General features: G+C 41.1%; 1 protein-coding gene across 1 annotated transcript in view; it reads left to right on the forward strand.

The window, feature by feature from the left end:
• USH2A (usherin) overlaps window positions 1–24,454 on the forward strand; it is a 624,012-nt gene that overhangs the window by 383,439 nt on the left and 216,119 nt on the right. Inside the window, exon 39 of the mRNA XM_045011456.1 lies at window positions 24,138–24,317. Within this exon, the coding sequence (XP_044867391.1) occupies window positions 24,138–24,317 (180 nt within the window). The remainder of the gene's footprint in view (window positions 1–24,137; window positions 24,318–24,454) is intronic.

A 24,454-nucleotide genomic window follows, 5' to 3' on the forward strand; every position in this document is an offset into this window, starting at 1 on the left:
TACCTATGTGGTTTTACTTACGGTTATTTAGACATTAAGAAACAACACCCCTTATTTAAAGAATGTCTTACATTTGGGAAGGAAAACTTGAAGCTAAAGAAAAGCAAACAAATATTTAAGCATGCAAAGGCATCCTAAAAAGTAGCTATAGATTAGTCACAATGTGTTTTGATCAAAGGACTGATTTTCTGAAGTTCAGAGCGCCATCGTCTTTCATTGTAAATAACTATGCAGCCTGTTGTAGGGTCAACTTCCAAATATGTAACATTTTCATGGCATTTTTACAAGAGCAATTCAGCACCTCAAAGGGTTAGGCCTATGGTATATACACTTCATTAAGTGGTGGAGTCTTTCTTTGTGAAAAATAGCTTTGAAGTATGGCAAGTGGTATCGATATATGAGGCAGTGATCCTTTCAGATATATCCCACTGAATTTATATAGTTTTTCACAAAACCATCCCCAATGTATATCACGCAAACTGTATTTGATATGCTGTTATCTTATCAGTGACCTACTATAGCATATGGTATGTTGAGATAGCAGGTTCGTGACATAGAAAGTGTTTAAATAACATGTAATCTTAACACTTTCTGTGTCATGAACCTGTTATCCCAACATTTTGAAGGCACCAGCTGATCTTCATGCTGAATATTTTCTAGTTGTCCCTAGGCTCAGTTGCTGTTTTATTCCATCCAAAACCTTTTGAATTTCATACACACATCTGTATCTGTCTACTTGTTAGACACCTGATTCTCCACAAAAAAGTGACTACCATACATCATTATTTAAGATATCATCTCGCTAATTTTCCATCTGGCTATATATTTCTAATAACTCTGCCACTCTGGAGTTTAAAGGACATAAAACTGCCTAATGGCTTATTGGTCATTTCCTTGCTGTAATAAACTGTATTTAATCATATACAGTGTTCTTGATATGGGGACAACTGATTCCCTTTAAAATTACCCACAGAAGTTGTAAAGAAATTGTAATGTTATTTAGGAAATAGTATGTGATTTTGTATTTAAGGACTGCATGATAATGCAAAAGCACAAAAGAATGAGTTAAGGTTGCATAGGCAACCTTAACTTTGGCATTTCATGACTTTTGAGTGTTTAATCATACAACCATGAAATTCACTTAATATAAATTTGTATGGAATTCCCTAGTTTGTCAGTACCAAAGGGCTCCAATGGTGTCAGAAAGCTGGCCTCCTCTTTTTTGTTGTTTACATACCAGTAGTAGGGTATGGGTCTCCGGAACCAGTTAAGGACCCTCCTTGTCACCAGCCACGTTGATAAGGAGGGGAATATTCTATCATAAACAGACTAAAATGGTTATGTGGAACTACAGATGTAGATCACAGATCAGGAGGTGCGGCTTTGGATTTTCTGTCAAAAGAAGATGCTAAGGTTGGAGTTCTTCACAGTTTGACTATGCTGTTCCATCGCATCTAAGAGCTTGTCTACACTTACAGCACTGCAGCTGTAGCACTTGGGGAAGGGGGGAGAGATAGGTCAGTGGTTTGAGCATTGGCCTGCTAAGCCACGGTTGTGAGTTCAATCCTTGAGGGGGCCATTTAGGGAACTGGGATAAAAATCAGGGTATTGGTCCTGCTTTGAGCAGGGGGTTGGACTAGATGACCTCCTGAGGTCCCTTCCAACCTTGATATTCTATGATTCTAAGACACTATCTACACTGATAGGAGAGCTTCTCCCATGGGCATCGGTAGATCACCTCCCTGAGAGGCAGTTGATATTTTGAGGGGAGAAGCCCTCCCATTGACATAGTGCTGTCAACATCAGGGGTTAGGTTGGTATAGCTAAAATTCACACCCCCGAGCGACGCTGTCATACCGACATAAGTTTGTAGTGTAGACCAGGTCTAAGAGAGACTTCTGTAACCATAGTAGCCTTCTCTAGCATTTGTGTGTCTTTCTGACTATACCTCTAGTTGTGAGGGCTTGAACAAACTGAGGAGGAAGTTTTGATGAGCCTGTTACACCATTCTGACCCACATGGGTATGGTTTCCAAATAAATACTTGTTCCTATTAAACTGCAAATCTGATTATATAGATCCTGGGTTCTGTCCCAACTCTAAAGCCATCTTCCTGACAACCTGTTTCTTGATAGCATAGAATTACAGAGACCTATCTTGAAGCAAACTAGAGGTTTCTTGGAAAAAGTTGTTCAAGATCTGCTGCCTCCTTGGAAGAAATCTGTAATAGGACTTTGTATTGCAAATGCAATATCTAAGGCAGGAGACATTCAGTTCTATGTTGATCTCTTTAAGTGCCCCACAAGGACTGCTTGATTACCTGTTTGTCTGTCTTGATGAAAGATTAAGGCTTTGGGTCTAGCCCAGATCCACTTTGCATAGGACTCAAGAGGGCAAGAGAGCAAAGCTGAGTTGACCCAGTGCAATTTAGGGCAAATAATACCTCACTCGCATACTAACCTCCCCTCCAAACCTGCAGATCTTGCAACAAAGATGTGTTTTTCTGTATCCATAGTCTTACATATAATTTAAGTGCTATGTTTCATGTTTGCCTTTATCCACTGGGGTATGGTCGTGTTTCAGGGTTTTTTTTTAACTTTGACATTTGTTGAAGAAATTTTTAAAAATCTGATTGAGTAAATTTGTTGTCTATTAACGCAGCTTCTAGAAGAAGCTTCCCCTTTCCCACTAGGTTTCTGATTCAGTGCTTAGGCACACTTTTGAATCAGGCCATAGGTGGTGAACGTAGATATGAACAAGTTAAAACTTCAACTTCTTGCTCAGAAACAGGGACAGATGGTTGGTGGCAACAGCGGGTTTTTCCATTCACACCACAGAATGGAATGTGCCACCTGCTGACATGTGGTAATAACGCTCATCTCTTAAATGATGGGAGTTCCCAGTCTATTGAAGGTTTGAGGCCCAACAGTGAGACTGCTGTGAGATGACGTCTTAAAAAAAAACAGAATTACAAGGGTAAGTACTTTTCCCTTAGATATGACAAGAAAAGGATTCCAGCCAATCAGCTCCTAGAAAAATCAAATATTTATCCTCTCAGAAATGACAAAAGGTCTAATTGACACACAATGGGTCATATTTTCTGTGGATGGAGACCCACTTGTGTATACAATAATCTAAATTGTTTATACAGTTACTGTGACTGTGCATTCAAATGCATATTTAGATGTCTGAATATCTATTTGCATTCATAACTGTTGCAACTGAATGTATAATTGTTAATTGTAAGCACAAGTGTATGGTGTATTAGCTTGCATTATTTTGAGGGTTGATTGGTTTGTTTGTTTTGCCACAAAGACCTCTACTCTCTTTAATTTCAGGCCATCATACATTGTAGATTTTCCCTATATATAATCAAATCACATCACTCATTTTCAAAACATTCCATTCGCTCAAACAATTATTCCTTTTTTAACCAGCCCATTAATAATTATTCACTTTTTTAGCCCACTCTTGAAACAGCTATTCACCTACAGAAACTGCACTTGTGATGTAAATAAAAGATTCAGGAAGACAGCATCACAGAAATTTGAAATCTTCTCCAAAAAATAAATATCAGTGTTCCATATATCTTTCTGTGGTTTCTTGAATCAGGTGCCTCAGCTTGATTCCTGTCTTTAGTTACTTACAAAAGAAGTCGATTAGCTCACATACTCCTGTGCTAGCAACAGCACATTAAGTATAGAGAAAGCCACCACAATGTTCCTTCAATAATTTATCCCTGTATGGTAATCAAGGCTCCATTTATTCTACAACACATTGGACCTAAATTCTGTAGTGAGGCGTCTTGATTTCTTTGGTATGCACATTAAATTCTGTACCACTGAGAATACTACTACTCACCTCGAGAGGGCAGCTTGGGGAAGGGTAGAGAGAAGCCTTGAACTTCAAAGAAAGAAAAAGAGTCCAATATGAGTAAGTGAAATTAGGGTCATCACAATTTGACTTAACTTCTCTGTTTCAATCAGAGGCATTATTGTGTTATCATAACACCTTAGGGTAATGAGACAACTCAGAAATGAATTCACATTAAGCAGATTCTCTGCTAGTGTAAATTGAGACAATTCAATTTAGGTCAGTAGATATACATTTACACCATCTGAGGCTCTAGCCCATTGTATTTTGATTCACTATTGTATTGAATGGTAGAGGTTCTGCAGCTCCAAGTTATTTATTTTTTAAAATAGTCTAGCAAGTTGCATGTATGGTATACTTTTGGTGTCTCCAAAAGCTAGTGAAAAATGCAGTGGGCTCTAGTGGATTAAGTTCAGTCTCAGTCATGCTACTGATTTACTCTGTGACCTGGGATAAGTCACTTAACCTCTCTTTAACTGTCTCCCTGTCTGTAAAGGTAGGAAAATAATATTATCTACCTCCCAGGAGTGTTGTGAGGATTAATTGGCTAATGTTTGTACAGCACTTGAAAATGTAAAGTACTATGTAAGTGTTAAATATTATTATTAAATGAAATTGAAATTATACGCAAGTTCTAAAGATGGTGGAGAAGGGGGGGGAGTGATCCGAATATGCATGTTCTTCTTCGAGAGATGTCCCTGTGGGTGCTCCACTTCAGGTGTTGAGGCGTCCCTGCGCCTTCGCTCGGAGATTTTTACAGCAGTACTCGTAATGGTGGCGCATGCACAGAGCCTGCCCCCTCGCTCTGAGTGTACCTTAATAGTACGCGTGCGCAACCGATCTCTTCAGTTCCTTGTCTACCGTCCCTGGCCTGAGACGGAGCTCAGCAGACTCATTAGAGAATTTCTTCTCTCCCTTGTTCAACCTTTTCCCCCTCTTAGTTTAGCTTACCATTACTGGTAAGCTGGTAGTTAGGTACCCTTTTTCCCTTTCTCTTCTCTTCAATTTAAAAAAAAAACCAAAAACAAGAAAAAACACTTTTTTTGTTCCTGTCAGCACAGCCGCTTCCGATATGCCTGGCTCTCCAGGTTTCAAGTGCTGCTCTAACTGTAATCAGGGGTGGTTCTAGCTTTTTTGCCACCCCAAGCACAGCAGTCAGGCAGCCTTCGGCGGCTTGCCTGCGGGAGGTCCCTGGTCCCGCGGATTTGGTGGCTTGCCTGCAGGAGGTACGCCGGTCCCGTGGCTTCAGCATACTCGCCGCCGAATCCGCGGGACTGGCAGACCTCCCACAGGCATGCCGCCAAAGGCTGCCTGTCTGCCGCCCTCACAGGGACCGGCAGGGTGCTCCCTGCGGCTTGCCTCCCCAGGCATGCACTTGGAGCTCTGGTGCCTGGAGCTGCCGCTGACTGTAATGATGTGAAACCCGCCTGCGGCGGTCACACTAACCTCCAGTGCCGAGGCTTCAGGCTTTCGGGTGCCTGCCTCTCACACAGCACCATTCGGCACCCTGGAAGCGGTGCCGACACATACTAGCCTGCCTGACCCCCTGCAGCTCCTCTTGCTCTCCCGGCACCGTCAGCCTTTGAGCTAGCCGACAGTGACAGATCACTCAGGACAGCGGTGCAGAGGAATCCCTCCTCACAACAAATTCCTCTCACTCAGCTCTCCCCTCAGAGAGGTACTGCGGCACCGCAGTTCACACACTCAAGGGACCTCCTGGTGTCACCTATTCTGCAGTCGCCCCTACTTAACACCTACTTCTCTTGGACACTCAGGCAAGGGCTGCACAGCTTTCCTCCAGTGATAAGGAATCTGGGCTGCAGAGAGAATTTTCACCTTATCAGATCTCCCGTCCACAGATCCCAATCAAGAGAGGTCATAGAAAAGCTGCCTTGTCCTAATCCAAGGGTCCTGCCCCATCGTGCGTGAACACCTGGATGACACCACCCATACCCTTCCCACCACAGTGACAATATTGGGCTCCATGGGCTCCTTATACTCAGGACCACACTCGTTATACCATTGCAGCCAAGCGTGAGACCTCCTCAGTACCACCAGCTGACGACCCTGCCACTGACTCCAGACACCAGGCAGCCCTGTCACAACTGCTAGAGCAAGCGCGGCCTGCCTCTAACCTGGTAGAACCAATTGTTCTGCTTGATGAAGCATTGCTTCCTCCTCCTCCAACGTCTTTGGACAACTTCTCAACATTTCAAGACCTGTTTTAAAAAGTTGCCAATGAGCTACAAATTAACCTGGAGGAAGTCCCTGAACAGCAGCATGAGCTAACTGATATCCTATAGCCTTCTTCTTCTTCTAGAATTGCATTACCTATCAACACAGTCCTTTTAGAACCTTCCAAGGCCATTTGGCAAACCCCGGCTGCAAGCCTGCCTACCTGTAAGAGAGCAGACCGAAAATACTTTATTCCTTCCAAGGGCTCGTTTATTTTACTCACCCAGCGCCAAACTCGCTGGTAGTAGACTCAGTTAACTAAAAGAACAAACACCAGTTTCCCTGCTCCACCCCTTCCGATAAGGACAGTAAGCGATTAGATCTGCTCGAACATAAGGTAGGTATATGCTTCTTCCACGTTGCAGTTTCGCATTGCTAATTATACAGCTGTTCTAGCAAAGTACGACCACAAAAATTACAATAAATTCATCGACTTTATTGATCACATTCCTGAAGAAAAGAAACAACAATTTACAGCCATAGTTTCCGAGGGACGAATTATCTCCCGCACTGCTCTTCAAGCTGCCCTTGATGTGGGCAATATTGTGGCACGGTCCACTGCCGCAGCAGTCCTGATGCACCGAGGGTCATGGCTCTCGTCCTCTTCCTTTCCCCAGGAGGTCCAGAGTATCATCAAGGATCTCCCCTTTGATGGTGACTGTCATAAACAGACAGTTAAGGGTTCATTCCTCTTATACCTATAAAGGGTTAAGAAGTTCACATAGCCTAGCTGACACCTGACCAGAGGAACCAATGGTGGGACAAGATGTTTTCAAAGAGGGAGGACGGAAATCAGTCTTTTGTCTGTTCAGAAAAGTTTGTGCCAGAGTGAAGGATCCAGGAATCAGCCATCTAACATTTCTTAAAAGTAGTAAGTGTTTAGGGAAGGAATGTATTAGATCGTGTTTATTTTCTTTTTTGACTTCGTTTTTGCATAGAGGGAGAATCAAATTGGGTGTCTTTGTGTAACTAAGGTTTTTGCCCAGAGGGACATCCTCTGTGTTTTGAATCTGTTGTCTGTGGGAGTAGCTTGCATGCTAATCTCACAGAGGTATTCCTTCACCCTTTTTTTCTTTAATTACAAGTCTTCTTTTAAAGAACCTGATTGATTTTTCCTTGTTTTAAGATCCAAGGGTTTTTTGGATCTGGGCTCACCAGGAATTGGTGGGAGGTGAATCAGTCTCAATCCTGCCAGGAAAAGGGGGTTAAAGACTGGGGAAATATTTGGGAGGAAGACAGAGTTTCCAAATGAGTCTCCCATAAACATTTGTTTAAACTATTTGGTGGTGGCAGCTACTAGATCTAAGATGGTAAATAAGGGGTTATCTCATGCAGGTCCCCACATCTGTACCCTAAAGTTCAGAGTGGGGGTGACACCTTGACAGTGACAAACTATTAGCCTCCACTACAAATGACATAGTCCACTCCATGAAGGACTCCAGGGCAACTCTCCGGTCTCTAGGAATTCAAACCCCTACGACCAGAAGGCGACAATATAGATACCAGCCTTACCAGTGACCATGCTACCTCACATACTACCCAGCAATTCCATAGATCTCACGAGCAACAGCAACAACAGCAATGCCAGAGACCCAGATACCAATGCCACCATCCCAGCTCCTCGACAGCGTCTCAGCCCCCTCCGACCAATAAGCAAATTTGAAGCCTTGGTCGAGGGTATAGAAAACAATATTCCTACTTCAGCACTTACACTGCCTGCCCCTATTTTTGGTCACCGCCTATACCCATTCTCCCATCAATGGCAAAATATTACCACCGACAAGTGGGCTTTAGAGGTCGTCACGATTGGCTATTCTATCGCTTTCCTCTCCCTGCCTCCCACCCACCCACCCTCCTCGTCCTTCTTCAGGGACCCCTCTTATGAGTAACTGCTCCTCCAAGAAGTACAAGATCTCCTTGTTGATCCAGTGAACATAGTGTACTTAGATTTCCAGAAAGCCTTTGACAAGGTCCCTCACCAAAAGCTCCTACGTGAATTAAGTTGTCATGGGATAAGAAGGAAAATCCTTTCATGGATTGAGAACTGGTTAAAAGACAGGGAACAAAGGGTAGGAATTAATGGTAAATTTTCAGAATGGAGAAGAGTAACTAGTGGTGTTCCCCAAGAGTCAGTCCTCGGACCAATCCTATTCAACTTATTCATAAATGATGTGGAGAAAGGGGTAAGCAGTGAGGTGGCAAAGTTTGCAGACAATACTAAACTGCTCAAGAGAGTTAAGACCAAAGCCGACTGTGAAGAACTTCAAAAAGATCTCACAAAACTAAGTGATTGGGCAACAAAATCGCAAATGAAATTTAATGTGGATAAATGTAAAGTAATGCATATTGGAAAAAATAACCCCAACTATACATACAATATGATGGGGGCTAATTTAGCTACAACTAATCAGGAAAGAGATCTTGGAGTCATGGTGGATAGTTCTCTGAAGACGTCCACACAGTGTGCAGCGGAAGTTAAAAAAGCAAACAAGATTTTAGGAATAATTAAAAAATGGATAGAGAATAAGATGGAGAATATCTTATTGCCCTTATATAAATCTATGGTACACCCACATCTTGAATACTGCGTACAGATGTGGTCTTCTCATCTCAAAAAAGATATACTGGCATTAGAAAAGGTTCAGAGATGGGCAACTAAAATGATTAGGGGTTTGGAACGGGTCCCATATGAGGAGAGATTAAAGAGGCTAGGACTTTTTAGCTTGGAAAAGAGGAGACTAATGGGGGGATATGATAGAGGTATATAAAATCATGAGTGATGTGGAGAAAGTGAATAAGGAAAAGTTATTTACTTGTTCCCATAATATAAGAACTAGGGGCCACCAAATGAAATTAATGGGCAGCAGGTTTAAAACAAATAAAAGGAAGTTCTTCTTCACACAGCACACAGTCAGCCTATGGAACTTGCCTTAGGAGGTTGTGAAGGCTAGGACTGTAACAGGGTTTAAAAGAGAACTAGATAAATTTATGGTGGTTAAGTCCATTAATGGCTATTAGCCAGGATGGGTAAGGAATGGTGTCCCTAGTCTCTGTTTGTCAGAGGGTGGAGATGGATGTCAGGAGAGAGATCACTTGATCATTACCTGTTAGGTTCATTCCCTCTGGGACACCTGGTATTGGCCACTGCCGGTAGACAGGATTCTGGACTGGATGGACCTTTTGTCTGACCCAGTATGGCCATTCTTATGTTCTTATGTTCCTTCAATTGGGGGCAGTGGAAATTGTGCCCAAACAGCACAGAGGGATAGGTTTCTATTCCCATTACTTCTTAACAGAAAAGAAAACCAGGGGATGGCAACTTATCCTTGACCTCAGGCGGCTAAACAAATTTATCAAAAAGCAAAAGTTCAAAATGGTTACCCTCACCACCATAATCCCAGCGCTAGAGCAGGGCAATTGATTTTCAGCCCTCACCTATAGGATGCCTATTTTCATGGGACTATTCACCCAGCCCACAGACAGTACATGTGTACAGGACTTGAAGACAAGTTCAACACAGAGGGATGTACTATTTAAAATCTGATTTGTGTGACCAGAATTTACACCACAGATAACTCCAGGTTTTACATGCTTCAGTCTCACCTCAGTCCCTGGAAAAATCATGGAACAGGTCCTCAAGGAATCAATCCTGAACCACTTAAAGGAGGGGAAAGTGATCAGGAACAGTCAGCATGGATTCACCAAGGGCAAGTCATGCCTGACTAACCTAATTGCCTTCTATGATGAGATAACCGGCTCTGTGGATGAGGGGAAAGCAGTGGATGTGCTATTTCTGGACTTTAGCAAAGCTTTTGATACAGTCTCCCACAGTATTCTTGCCAGCAAGTTAAAGAAGTATGGGCTGGATGAATGGACGGTAAGGTGGATAGAAAACTGGCTAGATGGTCAGGCTCAACGGGTAGTGATCAATGGTTCCATGTCTAGTTGGCAGCCGGTATCAAGTGGAGTGCCCCAAAGGTCGGTGCTGGGGCCGGTTTTATTCAATATTTTCATTAACGATCTGGAGGATGGTGTGGACTGCACCCTTAGCAAGTTTGCAGATGACACTAAACTGGGAGGAGTGGTTGATACGCTGGAGGGTAGGGATAGGATACAGAGGGACCTAGACAAATTAGAGGATTGTGCCAAAAGAAATATGATGAGGTTCAACAAGGGCAAGTGCAGAGTCCTGCACTTAGGACGGAAGAATCCCATGCACTGCTACAGACTAGGGACCGAATGGCTGGGCAGCAGTTCTGCAGAAAAGGACCTAGGGGTTACGGTGGACGAAAAGCTGAATATGAGTCAACAGTGTGCCCTTGTTGCCAAGAAGGCTAATGGCATTTTGGGTTGTATAAGTAGGGGCATTTCCAGCAGATCGAGGGATGTGATCATTCCCCTCTACTCAGCACTGGTGAGGCCTCATTTGGAGTCTGCAGAATAGAAGAATGAGGGGGGATTTGATAGCTGCTTTCAACTACCGGAAAGGGGGTTCCAAAGAGGATGGATCTAGACTGTTCTCAGTGGTAGAAGATGACAGAACAAGGAGTAATGGTCTCAAGTTGCAGAGGGGGAGGTTTAGGTTGGACATTAGGAAAAACTTTTTCACTAGTAGGGTGGTGAAGAACTGGAATGGGTTACCTAGGGAGGTAGTGGAATCTCCTTCCTTAGAGGTTTTTAAGGTCAGGCTTGACAAAGCCCTGGCTCGGATGATTTAGTTGGGTTTGGTCCTGCTTTGAGCAGGGGGTTGGACTAGATGACCTCCTGAGGTCCCTTCCAACCCTGAGATTCTATGATTCTATGATTAGCAGAATTACTGGACAATGTTTATTCAGGGCTGAATAGTCCTTGAACAGTTTCACAAAGCTAAGTACAAACAGGCTTTCCTTCAGCATCAGGCATTCTTTTCTTTCCTGTTTCATGCAGTGTATGTCTTTATTGCAGACAATACAAGGAAAACGTTGGTTTTGTGTTTTATAGTTATGTAGAAGACCCCAGTGTCAACTAATATTGTTTTCAAGATCTTTTGCTCCTTCAACTTACGTAGTTCTTTTTTTTCATAGTTAACCAGTCTGCTTCTGCTCAGTGTGCCATGTGCAACTTCATTGCTACCATATTGTAGTGCAGGTACACAACAATGTACCCTACCACTTTTAGGTATGTCTTCTTCAGAGCTTGCAAGCTAAGAAGACACAGGCCTGATCAGTAATTGGATCGCAGACCAAGAAAAGCCTAGATGCTGCAGGTGTTTCAATAGTAAACGGTACTTCCAACCTATGTTATTGCTCTAGATAGATTCGGTGAACTGTGCACTGAGGAATGCTGACTTTTGGTTGCTTAATATTATTTACAGTCTTCAATTCCCACCAAGACTCTCAGGACCAAATTTGTGGTGTACCTTTCAACCTGTCAAAGCCCAAATGCAGGAAGCAATGTAGACAATGGCTGAAAATGACGGTCACAAAAACGTATTCATGCACAAAACTGAAAATGTTCTCAGTGCTCTTCCTTAAGGAAGTATCCATTCCTTAAATATTAATAACACTTTCCATAAATTCTGTTTCATTATTCTTTTTTTTCCTGAGGTCAGTAATTTTCAGAAATAATTGAGGGCGCATCAAACTGGTACCTTAAAGCCTAACATGAATTATGACTCTCAAAATGAAGAGAATTTTGAGAAATATCATTAATCATGTAGCAGAAAAAGCAACTAAAGGAAGAATGCAAAATGAAGCAGACTTCCTCTTCTTTATCTTATTTCTTACACCCTTCTAAGTTGTTGCTGAAAGCCAACTAATTCTTGTGCTCCGTTATGAAGTGAAAGGCAACCAGCGCATATTTCCAGTGGGTGACTATTGTGTATGCAACCCAGTCCACTCCAGCAACAATATACAATAGATCAGAGCCCTAACAGATGAGGTAAATAAGTTTGGATGATCTTAGATCTTTGTCCAGAACAAGTCTTCTGACCTCCAGAGAACGTAGCAAAGGACATCTATTTTCTCGGAGAAGGGGAAGTAAGATGACGACTGGATTTGGTGGTGGGGGGGAAACTTGGTGGGATATTTCTTTTATCTTTATTATTAGTTTTTATTTGGATAATCTGATGGGGATCAAATTGGACTTGGATTGAATATGTAACTTTTTATATTATGTCAAAGGTACCTAGAGCTTAAGACCGGTGTTCTTTGGTAGATATGACGTACAATAAATTAAATAATGCTATACATGTGATTTTTACATAGCTTTTGCCACAATAATTAAATAAGCTAAAAAGATATATTAGTTAGCTCTGGTTTTGGTTCTCACATATCTTCCAAATCACTTGAATAAGTACAATAAATGTCCTCTTGAGTGATTTTGTGGTACTTTGGATCTGCAGCTGCATCATTTATGATGTCACATGTAAGGTTGACTGGAAAAGCCATAAATATGTTTATTGTCAAATAAAAATCCTAGATCAAGCTTAGAACTTCATTCCTTCTAGAGCATTACAACTTAGTGTAATGGCATTTGACAGTATTGGCATTTTTGATACAACTTCTTTTGGCTAGCTCAGCATTCTGAAAAAATAAATAGTGTTTTCACTCTGTGATTGAAAGGGTTAAATAGTACCAATTCGTTACCACTCACAGAAGGATTAATTTTGTTCTCCTAAATCAGTTTTATTCCACATTTTTATTATTCCCTTGGGTCAGCTCTTCCAATTGAAATCAATACAAGTGCAAGTGACACAATCAATCTAGATATTTGATTATGGATTTGAGACCCCCAGTCCTGCTCAGTGCTCTTTAGCTAGTCTCTTTCTGATAGCATCCCTTGAGAATTGAAAATTCATATTGGCAACCATGAATTATGAACACAGATTCAGAAACCAGATAATAATCTCCATTTATGTACTGATGCTTCCTATAGGAAGGATGACGGAGACATTAAAAGATAAAGACTTGAAGTTTGTAAACCTAACTGCATATAAATGTTTTTATTCTATAAGCTATCTCCTGAAATAAAGAGGAAATTTACAAGACCTCATGGTTCATCTATAAAACCCCAAATAAAATAGATGACATCAATGGTTATAAGCTATATTGTCAGTACAACATCACAGATGATGTAAACATTTTTATTATTTGCTACTTTCTAGTCATTTGTATACACTTTGAGTTCTCCTGAGAGAGTCTGTATTCCATGCAGGCATCCTGCTAACATCACAGACCAGTGAGCATCACAGTGCTGGTTGAGCCCACCAATTTATGCACAGGGCAAACAGATTTTTCCTTTCCCCTGCATAGGTTTCTGGGAGACCTGCAACCTCTCAAAAAAATAATAAGAATGGCCATGCTGGGTCGGACCATTGGTCCATCTAGCCCAGTTCCTGTCTTCTGGCAGTGGCCAGTGCCAGATGCTTCAGAGGGAATGAACAGAACAAGGCAATTTTCCGGTGATCCAGCGCCTGTCATCCAGTCCTAGCTTCTGGAAATCAGAGGTTTAGGGATACCCAGAGCATTGAATTGAATCCCTGACCACCTGGGCTAATAGCCATTGATTGACCCATCCTCCATGAACTTTTCTAATTCTTTTTTTAACCCAGTTATACTTTTAGCCTCACAATATCCCTTGGTAATGAATTCCACAGGTTGACTGTACATTGGGGAAGTACTTCCTTATGTTTGTTTTTAATCTGCTGCCTATTAATTTCATTGGGCAACCCGTGGTTCTTCAGGGGTAAATAACACTTCTTATTTGCTTTCTCTACACAATTCATTATTTTATAGACTCTATCATATCCTCCCTTAGTGATTTCTTTTCTAAGCTAAAGAGTCTGTTTTTTAAATCTCTTCTTAGATGGAAGTTTGCCCCCTAATAATTTTGTTACCCTTCTCGGTACTTTTTCTGATTCTAATAGATCTTTTTTTGAGATGGGGCAACCAGAACTGCATGCAGTATTCAAGGTGTGGCTTATTATCTATCTCTTTCCCAATGGTTCCTAACATTTTGTTAGCTTTTTTTGACTGATGCTGCACATTAAGCAGATATTTTCAGAGAACTATCCACCAGGACTCCAAGATCACTTTCTTGAGTAGTAACAGCTAATTTAGACCCCATCATTTTGCACGTATAGTTGGGATTAGGTTTTCCAATGCGAATTGCTTTGCACTTATCAATACTGAATTTCATCTGCCATTTTGTTGCCAAGTCCCCCAGTTTTGTGAGATCCCTCCGTAACTCTTTGCAGTCAGATTTGGATTTAACTATCTTGAATAATTTTGCATCATCTGCAGATGTTTTCATCTCACTGTTTTTGCCCTCTTTTCCAGATCATTTATGAGTAAGTTGAACAGCACTGGTCCCAAAACAGATTCTTGGGGTCTCTGCTGTTTATCTCTCTTCACTGCGAAAATTGACCATTTATGCCTACCCTTTCTTTCCTATTTTTTAATCGGTTACTAATCCATGAGAGGATTTTCCCTCTAATCCCATGACTGCTTACTTTGCCTATGAGCTGTTGCTGTGGGACCTTATTATGGGGTTTACAGACTCCTCTCTCTGGCTGTGGCAGGGGAAAGGCTGGCGCAGTACTGGGCCAGGAAACCTCTGTCCCTCAGATACTGGCAAGCATGCTCCTGAGGAAAAGAGCAGTATTAAAAAGAGCTCCAGCGGCCCAGGCAGGAGGACTAGAGAAGCCATTTCCAGGATGAGCACTGCCCTGATAATGGAGGAGAAAGAGTTCTTACTGAGGAGGTCTTGCTGTGAGTCTTTCCCATCTTTCTTTGAGACATCATGCCAGAGGTAGAGGTTACTTGCATCAGCTCTGAGACTCTGAGGGTTTGGAGCAAAGGACCATACTCAGACAGCAGCCATGCCCCAATCTGAGACATCGGATGGGGTATGAAGTTGTCCAGGGGAAGGGAAACAGGAGGTGGTCCACATATAGGCCATCCCCTAGTGTCACACTTTCAGGGCACTGGGTTGGGACCCAGAGGAGCAGGAGGGCCTGAGTCCCTCTTCTCACCTCAGATTCCCTACGCCTAGCACTGGTACCGGAAGGGACAGGGGTTTACTGCCAAGGAAATTGACTCAGTTGAACCCCATCCAGGGTCCTGGACACGCTGGGAGAAAAGAGAAAGTGAGGCCGGAGTCTAAAGGCCTGGTGACTGAACCAGCAACCCTGCTACAGACCTTGACAAAACCTGAGAGTCCAAGTACAGTGCATCAACTGGATCACCCTTTTCCACATGCTTGTTGACACCCTCAAAGAATTCTAATAGTTTCATGAGGCATGATTTCCATTTACAAAAGCCCCGTTGACTTCCCCAATGTATCATGTTCATTTATGATAATATTATTCTTTACTATAGTTTCAACCAGTATGCATGATACTGATGTTAGCTTACTGGCCTGTAGTTGCCAGGATCACCTCTGGAACCTTTTTAAAACTCTGGCATTACATTATCTATCTTCTGGTCATCTGCTACAGGGGCGGATTTAAGCAATAGGTTACATACTAGTTAGTAGTTCTGCAATTTCATACTCATCCCACTCTAGGGGTCTGTCAAGACCGGAGGTTTTTTACTAGTGTTTTAATTTGAATTCACTGTTGTCAGTTAACTAACACCATTCTAAATGCTAATGTAGGCAATGCAGAAATCTTTGTTCCTGGTTATCGTGCACCCTGCTATTAGCTAAACTCTGCATGTTGGAAACAAAAAACTGGATCATGAGCTCTTTAGGTCAGGTCTGTACAGTACCTAGCACAATGAGGCCCTCTTTCTTGATTGGTGCCCCTAGATGTGACTGCAGTAGAAATAATAAATAATGATAATGAATGTCCTTATGCAGTAGCTTCAACGCTCTTCTGGCTGTGCTGTATGAAATAGAAGCTCTTAGTAATATGAAAGGCTCAGGTGCAAGCGGTGTAGATGATTTGAATGACAGTAAGAAAGTAGTAAATGGTTCATTCAAAGAGGAGAAATTTCTCTTCCCTGACAGATATTTCCACTTACAAACAGCCAAGGAAAGTTAGGGTGTGAACACAAAGGTTTTTCACTGGCCAGACTCTTGTGACTCAGTTGGATGAGCAAGAGGTAGGTGAGAGTGTCCAAGGAACGTTCTCCCACCGTGAACTGGGGCTAGGCCCAAAAGGTAGCCATCCATTGAGTGTAAGGACTTTGCTCACCTCCCCTAGCCATGACCCTCCCTTCCCTGCACCACCTAGCAGAGGAACAGATACATGTTTCATTCTAAGCAGCTGGTTCCCCCCTGAAACCCATGTGCCGGCCTGAGGCATGTTTCCTCCAGGAGCTTCTGCTTTGGCGCTGCATTCTTAGACTGGCCTGTGAATTCTAGTCCATAAAATGGAGTGAGCAAATAAAGACATGTCCCTTCACGTTTGCCACCTTAGGATTTAGACTTGTTCGCACTGATAAGAATAAGCGGGAATTTTCATCCATTGATAATACTTTTCCTTTACAAGGGCTCTTTTCGTTTGGGGCTCTGAAAGTACTTTACAAGCCATAATGATCACCACAGCCCTGTTAGATAGGTAAGTAGTATTAGCCTCAATTGACAGAGGGGGGGAACTAAATCAGAGAGAGACTGAGTGCTATATTCAGGATTAGAACTCAAGAGTTTAGACTCTCAGTCCCCTGCTGAGAGAGGCCATATGCCCTTTCTCTTTGTTCTTTAAATATTCTGTACCTTTCATTTTTAAAACTATAACATGTTTTAATTATCATGGAAAAGTGTTAATAAAAAAAATAAAAGTGCTTTCAGTTCAAGGATCATACAAAAGTTGGGAGCTTTTCATTATTAATAAGAGTAGGTGCTCATTTGGGATTGATAGCAGTAGTTGGATTTGCCATTTTATCACAGTTAACGTTGAGCTACCCATCTTTTATAAGGAGCTCTCATAACATCCAGCAACCCTCTCCGAGCCCTCAAAATGGGAATAAGGGTAGCCTATGATAAGAGAGACTCTCAGTTACAGAGCACATTTTCAAGGCTGGAGACCATGATCTATGTGTAAGAACAGCACATCTGCCAACTCCAAGAGCAGAGGAACAAATAGCTGCTCACTTGATTGAGACAAAGGTGGCAGTGCACTCATCTGGAAAAATAACAATTTGTTGAAAAGAGGAACAATAACTCCAACTGAAAAACAGAAAACTCACACGTTAAAAATTGTTATGGTAATTGGGAAGACACTGAAAAAACAGTTAGTAGTATGTGATATCCACCCGAATAAAGATGGGGGAAAATATAATATGCTTTCTTAATGGCATAAAATCAGTCTGTAGTGTCTTTTGTTTTTAATTCTAAATACTGTACTAGAAACATAAGGGGAGGAGAGAGTGGTGGAGGGAGGATTTTAGGTGGGAGTAAATATGCAGCTGGGGCTTTGGGAATGAAATTCATGAGTGCTGGACAATATGGCAGAATTAATGGAAGACAGAACAAACTTGTAGTGGAGAGAGTCTCTATGGTCACAGGACTTTCTCCAAGGTGTTCAGTAGGACAGAACCAGATATAGAGAGAAGTACAAGTCTGGGCACAGCTGGGGTTGGAGGGATGGACTTTTTGGTCATGGAAAGGGACAAAGAAAGAGAGAGAGCAGAGGGAGGGGAATCAACAACTGAAACAGCAGAGGAGAGAAAACAGGGCAAAGGGATCTGAGAGCAGTAGAGAAGCCATGGACTTCAATGGATTGGAGGTTGTGGAAGGGCCAAGTGGGGAGAAAGTTGATGAGGGTTGGTAAACGGTGTTGAAGGAGGTTAGAAAATGGTAACACGGACATTAAATGATCAGAGAAAGAGAAGTATTGAGTGAGGGCAAGGGCAAGGTGAATTGAGTGATCATTTCTGTGAAGGGAGGGAGTTGATACAGGGTTTGTGATCAAATGAAGAGGTGATGATAAGGAGGCGGGTGGCTTACTGGTGAGGCAGGACATCGTTCTAGAAGATTAAGTTGTTGAGGTTGAAGGTGTGGGATTGTGAGAGGAGAAGGAGATTTTGTGGAGTTTTAGATTTTCCTTCATGGGAAGGGTGGAGGGCTTGAATCTTGTTCCCAGTTCTGCCGCTCACTATTTTTGTGACTTGAGGTAAGACACTTAGCCTCTGTATCCCTGTTTGCCCACATGTAAAATAGGTCTAAAAATAACCATAGGGTGTTGTGCAGGTTCATTAGATAATGTTTGTGTAGTTCTTTGAGATCCTCAGATGAAAGTTCTCTGATACTATAACTCATTCAGTAGCTCCTTACAGTATGAGCAGTCCCACTGAAGTGAATGTGAGTATTTGTGGAGCAAGATTCTACTCAATGCAAGTAAGGATATCAGAATCTGGCTCTATATAAGAACAGTAGACGTCAAAAGTCATGTTTCAGAACTTGAAACAAAGCCTTAAACTCAGTCTCACCAAATAAATTGCATTCTGAAGTACAGTAGTAGAAAATATTTGTTATCTTGTCTTTGTGACTAGAATGTGACAAAACCATCATATTTTCCTGGACACTAACGTAACATTAAAAGGAAACAATCTAGTGTTAAATATGTATGTGAGCATAAGTACTTTATTTTTATAGAGTGCCTTTCATCTTGAATGATTTCACAGCACTTTTCACATATCATACATGTAGCATGTGAAATGCAGCCCCTTCTAGGGTAGAGAACAACAGTCAATTGGCATACAACACACTGCCCCCAGGAGTGGGGAGAGAAAAATTTTTTATCCAAGGACACCACGCCAGGGGGAAAAAAACAGTGCTCTTATGAAAAGCATCATGGTTCTTTAATGTCCACAGAAAGTGTAAAGGACCTTAGTTTGTAAGTTCCTACCCCAAATCTCCACACTCTCAGTAAAGTGCTTGGTGTTGAAAATTTATTGCCTTAGTAATCAAGGACCTAATTAATAATAGTAATAAATATACCCAATGTTCCTTGAGGAAAGTGTGCCCACTTGATACAGAATGTACTTTTGTCATTTTGTGTACAGGATGCAGTTTTTCAATTTAACATCTTTTCTACCTAAATTTTTATCCAGATGGGAAAGAGAAACATTCTTACAAAAATACAGTTTTTGAATGTTAGAAGAATGTATTTGGTTTATTTTACTTCCTTTCTCATTATAGTCTTAGTTGTGAGAATGGTTTCATGTTATGCCATTTTCTGTTCTAGTTACAACCTTTGTCACATGAATAAGATAGCAGAATGCTAATGCCTAATATACAGTACTCTGTGTCTGCTGGTACAATACTGTACTACTGTAACCTTTGCAATATTATGTATTCTGATTGGCTGTCCATTTCACCTCTTCCCCACAAGTTAATAAGGCCGTAAAAAGGAGAGAACTTGAAATGGCCAGCCAGTCAAATTACAGAATATTGAAAAGGTCAGAGCAGTACAGCACACAGAAAAAAATTACGGAATATATGAGGCATTAAAATTCTTGTGACAATGATTATAACAAGAATGGAAAAGGATACCCATTTATGTTATTTCAATCTAGTGAACCCCATAGGATGATGTACCCAGGACAGCATTAATTTACGCACCACCAAGCTGCATGAATTTTATGCACCTATTTACACTGGTATTCAATAAAAAAGGATGTGCAGCTGCTTTGGAACCCCTTTTGAACTGTACTTCTAATGATAGAGACCCTTCAACTAGAAACACCCACCAACTAGACTGCTGGGTAAAGCTTTGCACTTTTTTTTACAATGATGTACAGGTGGAATGTATATAAGTTACAAAAGGATGTTTTTACTACATTACTTTTTTCTTGTTCTGCATATTCTTTTCCGTGTATGTAGATAGATATTCTTTTTTAACAGAAAGTGAGGAAGTAAACTTATTTTTGGTAGCCTTTAGTTGGAGGGTCTTAGAGTATCATCGTAATGACATCATAAAACACAGAGATGGGGGAAGAGCTATATTAAGACAGGATCCTTATGATCCATGCCTACCAATATAGATAGCAGCAGTAAGTCAAGGGAGAAAAAAAGCCAGGCTTCATCCAGGTGGCTGAGAGGGGAAAGAATCATGAGGAGTGGTCCTGGTGTAAATGAGGAGTGACTCCACTGAAGTCAGTGAAATTACATTTGTGCAAAAAACTGAAAATGAGATCAGAATCAGGCAGAGTTGGGGAGAAATGGAGAGAGCCTGTCTGGAAGAAAGAACAGGAGTACTTGTGGCACCTTAGAGACTAACAAATTTATTTGAGCATAAGCTTTCGTGGGCTACAGCCTACTCCATCGGATGCATACAATGGAACATATAGTAAGGAGATATATATATATCTACACATACAGAGAACATGAAAAGGTGGGGATGAGCAATTATCAGCAGGAGAAAAAAACTTTTGTAGTGATAATCAAGATGGCTCATTTCAGACAGTTTGACAAGAAGGTGTGAGGATACTTAACATGGAGAAATAGATTCAGTGTGTGAAATGGCTCAGCCATTCCCAGTCTCTATTCAAGCCTAAATTGATGGTATTTAGTTTGCATATTAATTCAAGTTCAGCAGTTTCTCGTTGGAGTCTGTACTCAAAAAGTACTCCTGGATTTTTTGTGATTACTGACTAACACGGATGCTACTCTGAAACCTAACTGGAAGAAAGTGAATAGTGAGAGTGAATAAGATCAAGGAACCTGGGGAAACCAGGGACTGTGAAGAAGAGCTGTGCATGTATGTGTGGAGGGGTTCATATCTCTGAGAGCAGTGCAGGCCATTCAGGGGCAAGATTGGCAGGCTCTGGGGGAAGCTATTTTCTTCCTACCTGGGAATGCTCCTCCAGAATGGGCATTTCAGCAAGGCGGTGATGGGAACTTCTCTACTGAAGCATCAGTGATTGGTCATGTCAGATACTATGAAGCACTGACCGTTTGACCAAAGTGAAACAATTGCCCTTAAGGATTTAACAGTATCTCAAGCTATTGTTCACAATGGAATATGGCACCCTCTGTAGGAAGCTGAGATTGGAACTAAGAGTGGGGTGGGGGAAAGGACACACATGAAAACTGGAAAGAGAGATGCACAATCTACTTATACTCCCAAATAAGGACCAAGCTGAGGCAGACTAGGCAAGAATGACATAGGGTGATATGAAACGCTTATCATCATAGCACTTTGTCAGGCTGAACCAATGCGGCTGCATTTTCCAGCCCACTGAAAGCAAAGTTTATGCAGTGAAAAGTGGTAACGCTGCACATTGCATGTCACTCCCAGCAGGAGCAATTTGAGGACCTGCATTTTAAAAATATTTTTCTAATATTTTATTTTTGCCCGTAGCTGTAAGTAGCTTGGCTGTGAATGGCAATAAGAAACTCTTGGTCTGTGTTAGGAAAATGGTCGGTGCTCTTCAGTTTATAAATATATAAAGCAGTGAAGAATCTGAATTGCTGTGTTGTCTAACTCATTGTAAATGTGCAAGTTCATTTTTGAGCTGAATAAAATGGTTATATAATTACATACTTCTCATAATTATCGAGTAATTATATACTTCTTATAATTGCCGAGTAATCATTCTGCTATAACTAGAACTTAATGTTACAACTAATTGTATAATTACTGTGTATTAATGCTGTTATCCTGACAACTTAGAACAAAGTGTTGCCTTGTCGATTTTTTCCCCCTAAACTGCATTTTTAAAAATAAGATAATATTGCTTGTTACCTATCTGGAAAGAGATTTAAAAAATAAGGAACACAAACAAGTGGGCAGGGAAATCATGTGTGTTCATCTAGGGCTTGTATAGTCTAGCATGAAAGGTGTTAACACATTTAAAAACCCTAGTGTAAACTGGGCAAGATACATTTTAACACATTAATTGAGTGAAGTGAACCTTGGGGAGCCCGTGTTACAATACAAAGGTCTAATGTGTTAAAATACATCATGCTTTGTGTACATTAGGTATTTAAAACTTATTAATTAGAACATTTTCACTAGCAGGTTTTAAATATATACCTTTTACCATAGCCTAGACAAGCCCTTAGGTAGACTACATAAATTGGGGCTTGTATGTATATATGGAGTTGGTGTTTGCACTTTACTGTGTTTTCTGTGCTTTCACTCTTATTCATAAAACAGTAGTGAAAGCACAAATAGAAAGAGAGACTGCTTCACTGAGAGGCATATAGGGGTTTGAGATGCATATACAGACACCCAGATCAAGAAGGGCCATGCACAATTCCTGTCTAGAAGGAGTAGAATGTGTGAGGTTGCATAAGGATGGTCTCAGGTGAATAATGCTACCTTTGCAGGCGTTTATCTATACCTTTTGTGGAATGTGAAAAGGTGTTACGCCAGTTTTCTTGCATGAGAGAAAATGCGTCCCTCATTACAGCATGTAAAATAGGGTCTATTGGCATAGTTCTGTTCTCAGTTCCACTGATGTAATCCAGATTAAATGTATTAACTTCAGTGAAGTTACTTGAATTTATGCTAGTGTAAATGAGATCAGCATCTGTCCCTATGTTACACTGTATTGCTTAGTGGTATTGTAATGGAGGCAGAATTTGGCCAACAGATAAATTGGACTTCAGTGGAGACTGAAAAAAGGAATGCAAGACTAAAAGTTAAAACACAAGAGGAAGTAAATTTACAATACTTTAGCTATGGAATAATCAAAACCATGCCCTAAATTCCATCCATGCAATTCTGTTGACATCAAGAAAGTTGCATGGCTGCAATTTGGGGCCAATACCTTTAAAATAAGTGAATTACAAAATGTTTGCAAGAATCACCAAATCAGAGTATGATGGCTGCATAGAGAGAACACTTATAGCATGCGCTGGCCTGTGTGAGGATGTAAGTGAATGTGTTGGAAGTGCTATTGAAAGTGGTGTTTGAAAAACTGCTTCAGGCTTAACAATGTGCTCAGTTTTAACAATGCATATTAAAAATGCACAAAGAAAAATGGAGCCCAGTGAGTGTTCAGAAAGGTGTAACTAGAACAGAATTTGGTTATATTATTATTATTTTGAAATATGTGTATCTATTGTATTTTGATTTTGCAGTGGACTCAGACTGGAGAACTAAATCCACTGCTTTTGAGAATTACAACTCATATTGCCTTTGTTCCAGATATTTTAAAATCCTACATCTTTCCATTCAGCTATTAGATATTCTATCTAATCAGATACCTGTCACCGTGGCATTTGAACACTTCTGTGATGCTACCACTGATTTTTATGCAAAATTCACATTGACTTTAATAGGCGATGTTGATGATGGTAGTATTATCACCCGTATAGCACTTTACATGTTCAAAACACTGGACAGTAAATTAGCCCAGTTTTGCCCTCAGATACCCAAGTGCAAATTCCCTATTCTCTTCTCTTTCCTCAGGGGTTTTGGGGCATATGAAAGGGTTGGATTTTCCAAGACGCCTAGGGGACTTAGTCATCCCAATCTCCCAGTTCAACTGAAAGCCTGTAGGCCTCTTTGGATACTTCATAAAATAGAATGCTGTCAATCTTTCTTCCCCCTTCATTAGGTCCAAGATCACATTTAAGCCCAGGTACTTTTCAACCAACATTTGTCATTCTCACATATGTAAATGGGAGTGATCTACTGCTTTGATGGAAGTACACATTTCTAGGCAGAAATCCTGACCCCATTAAGTCAATGAGAATTTTGCTATTGACTTCTATGGGACCAAGATTGCATCCCTAACTTTTTGAATGATCCTGCTCATTTGAACAGTTCTGAAGCAGCTGTCAGAACACTAATGACTCCCAGATGTTGGCCCATGTTTTCAGCCTATAGCAATCCGTTTCTGTACATATACTGTTAGTTCTTATGATTTTATTCTTTTGGTACCTTGCAAATACCACAAACTGTTCATGAAGAAAGGAAAAAATTGGGCAAAAATATTAAATGTTCAAATGGGGTCATCGCTTCCTCCCATTGAAGTCAATGGCAAAATCCCCATTGACACCAGTAGCATCAGAACTTGGTCCATAAAGAATAGGAATTGCAGAAGGTACAAAACTTAACTATTGTTCTCCCCGCCTTTTTGTTTTTAACAGCTAATGCTAATTACACTATTGTAAATGGCACAAAGATCTTACACAGCAGCAAAGAATCCAACCTATGGGTGCCCATTAGAGGACTGATTCCATTTGCTAACTACACTATCCAAGTAAATGCTTCCAATAGCCAAGGCAGCGTGATAAGTGATCCCATAACACTAGCCATGCCTCCAGGGGGTAAGTAGAAAAAAAGTTCTGTTGCTCTGCATGTTACAGATATACTATTATGTTATTCTGTGTTATTCTAGTGAACACATTGTTTATTATTGCAACTGAGTATTTGACGTTCAGAGGAACGTCTGCGTTAGCAACTG

This window comes from Mauremys mutica, chromosome 3 (genome assembly GCF_020497125.1).
Source record: "Mauremys mutica isolate MM-2020 ecotype Southern chromosome 3, ASM2049712v1, whole genome shotgun sequence".
Lineage (NCBI taxonomy): Eukaryota > Metazoa > Chordata > Testudines > Geoemydidae > Mauremys > Mauremys mutica.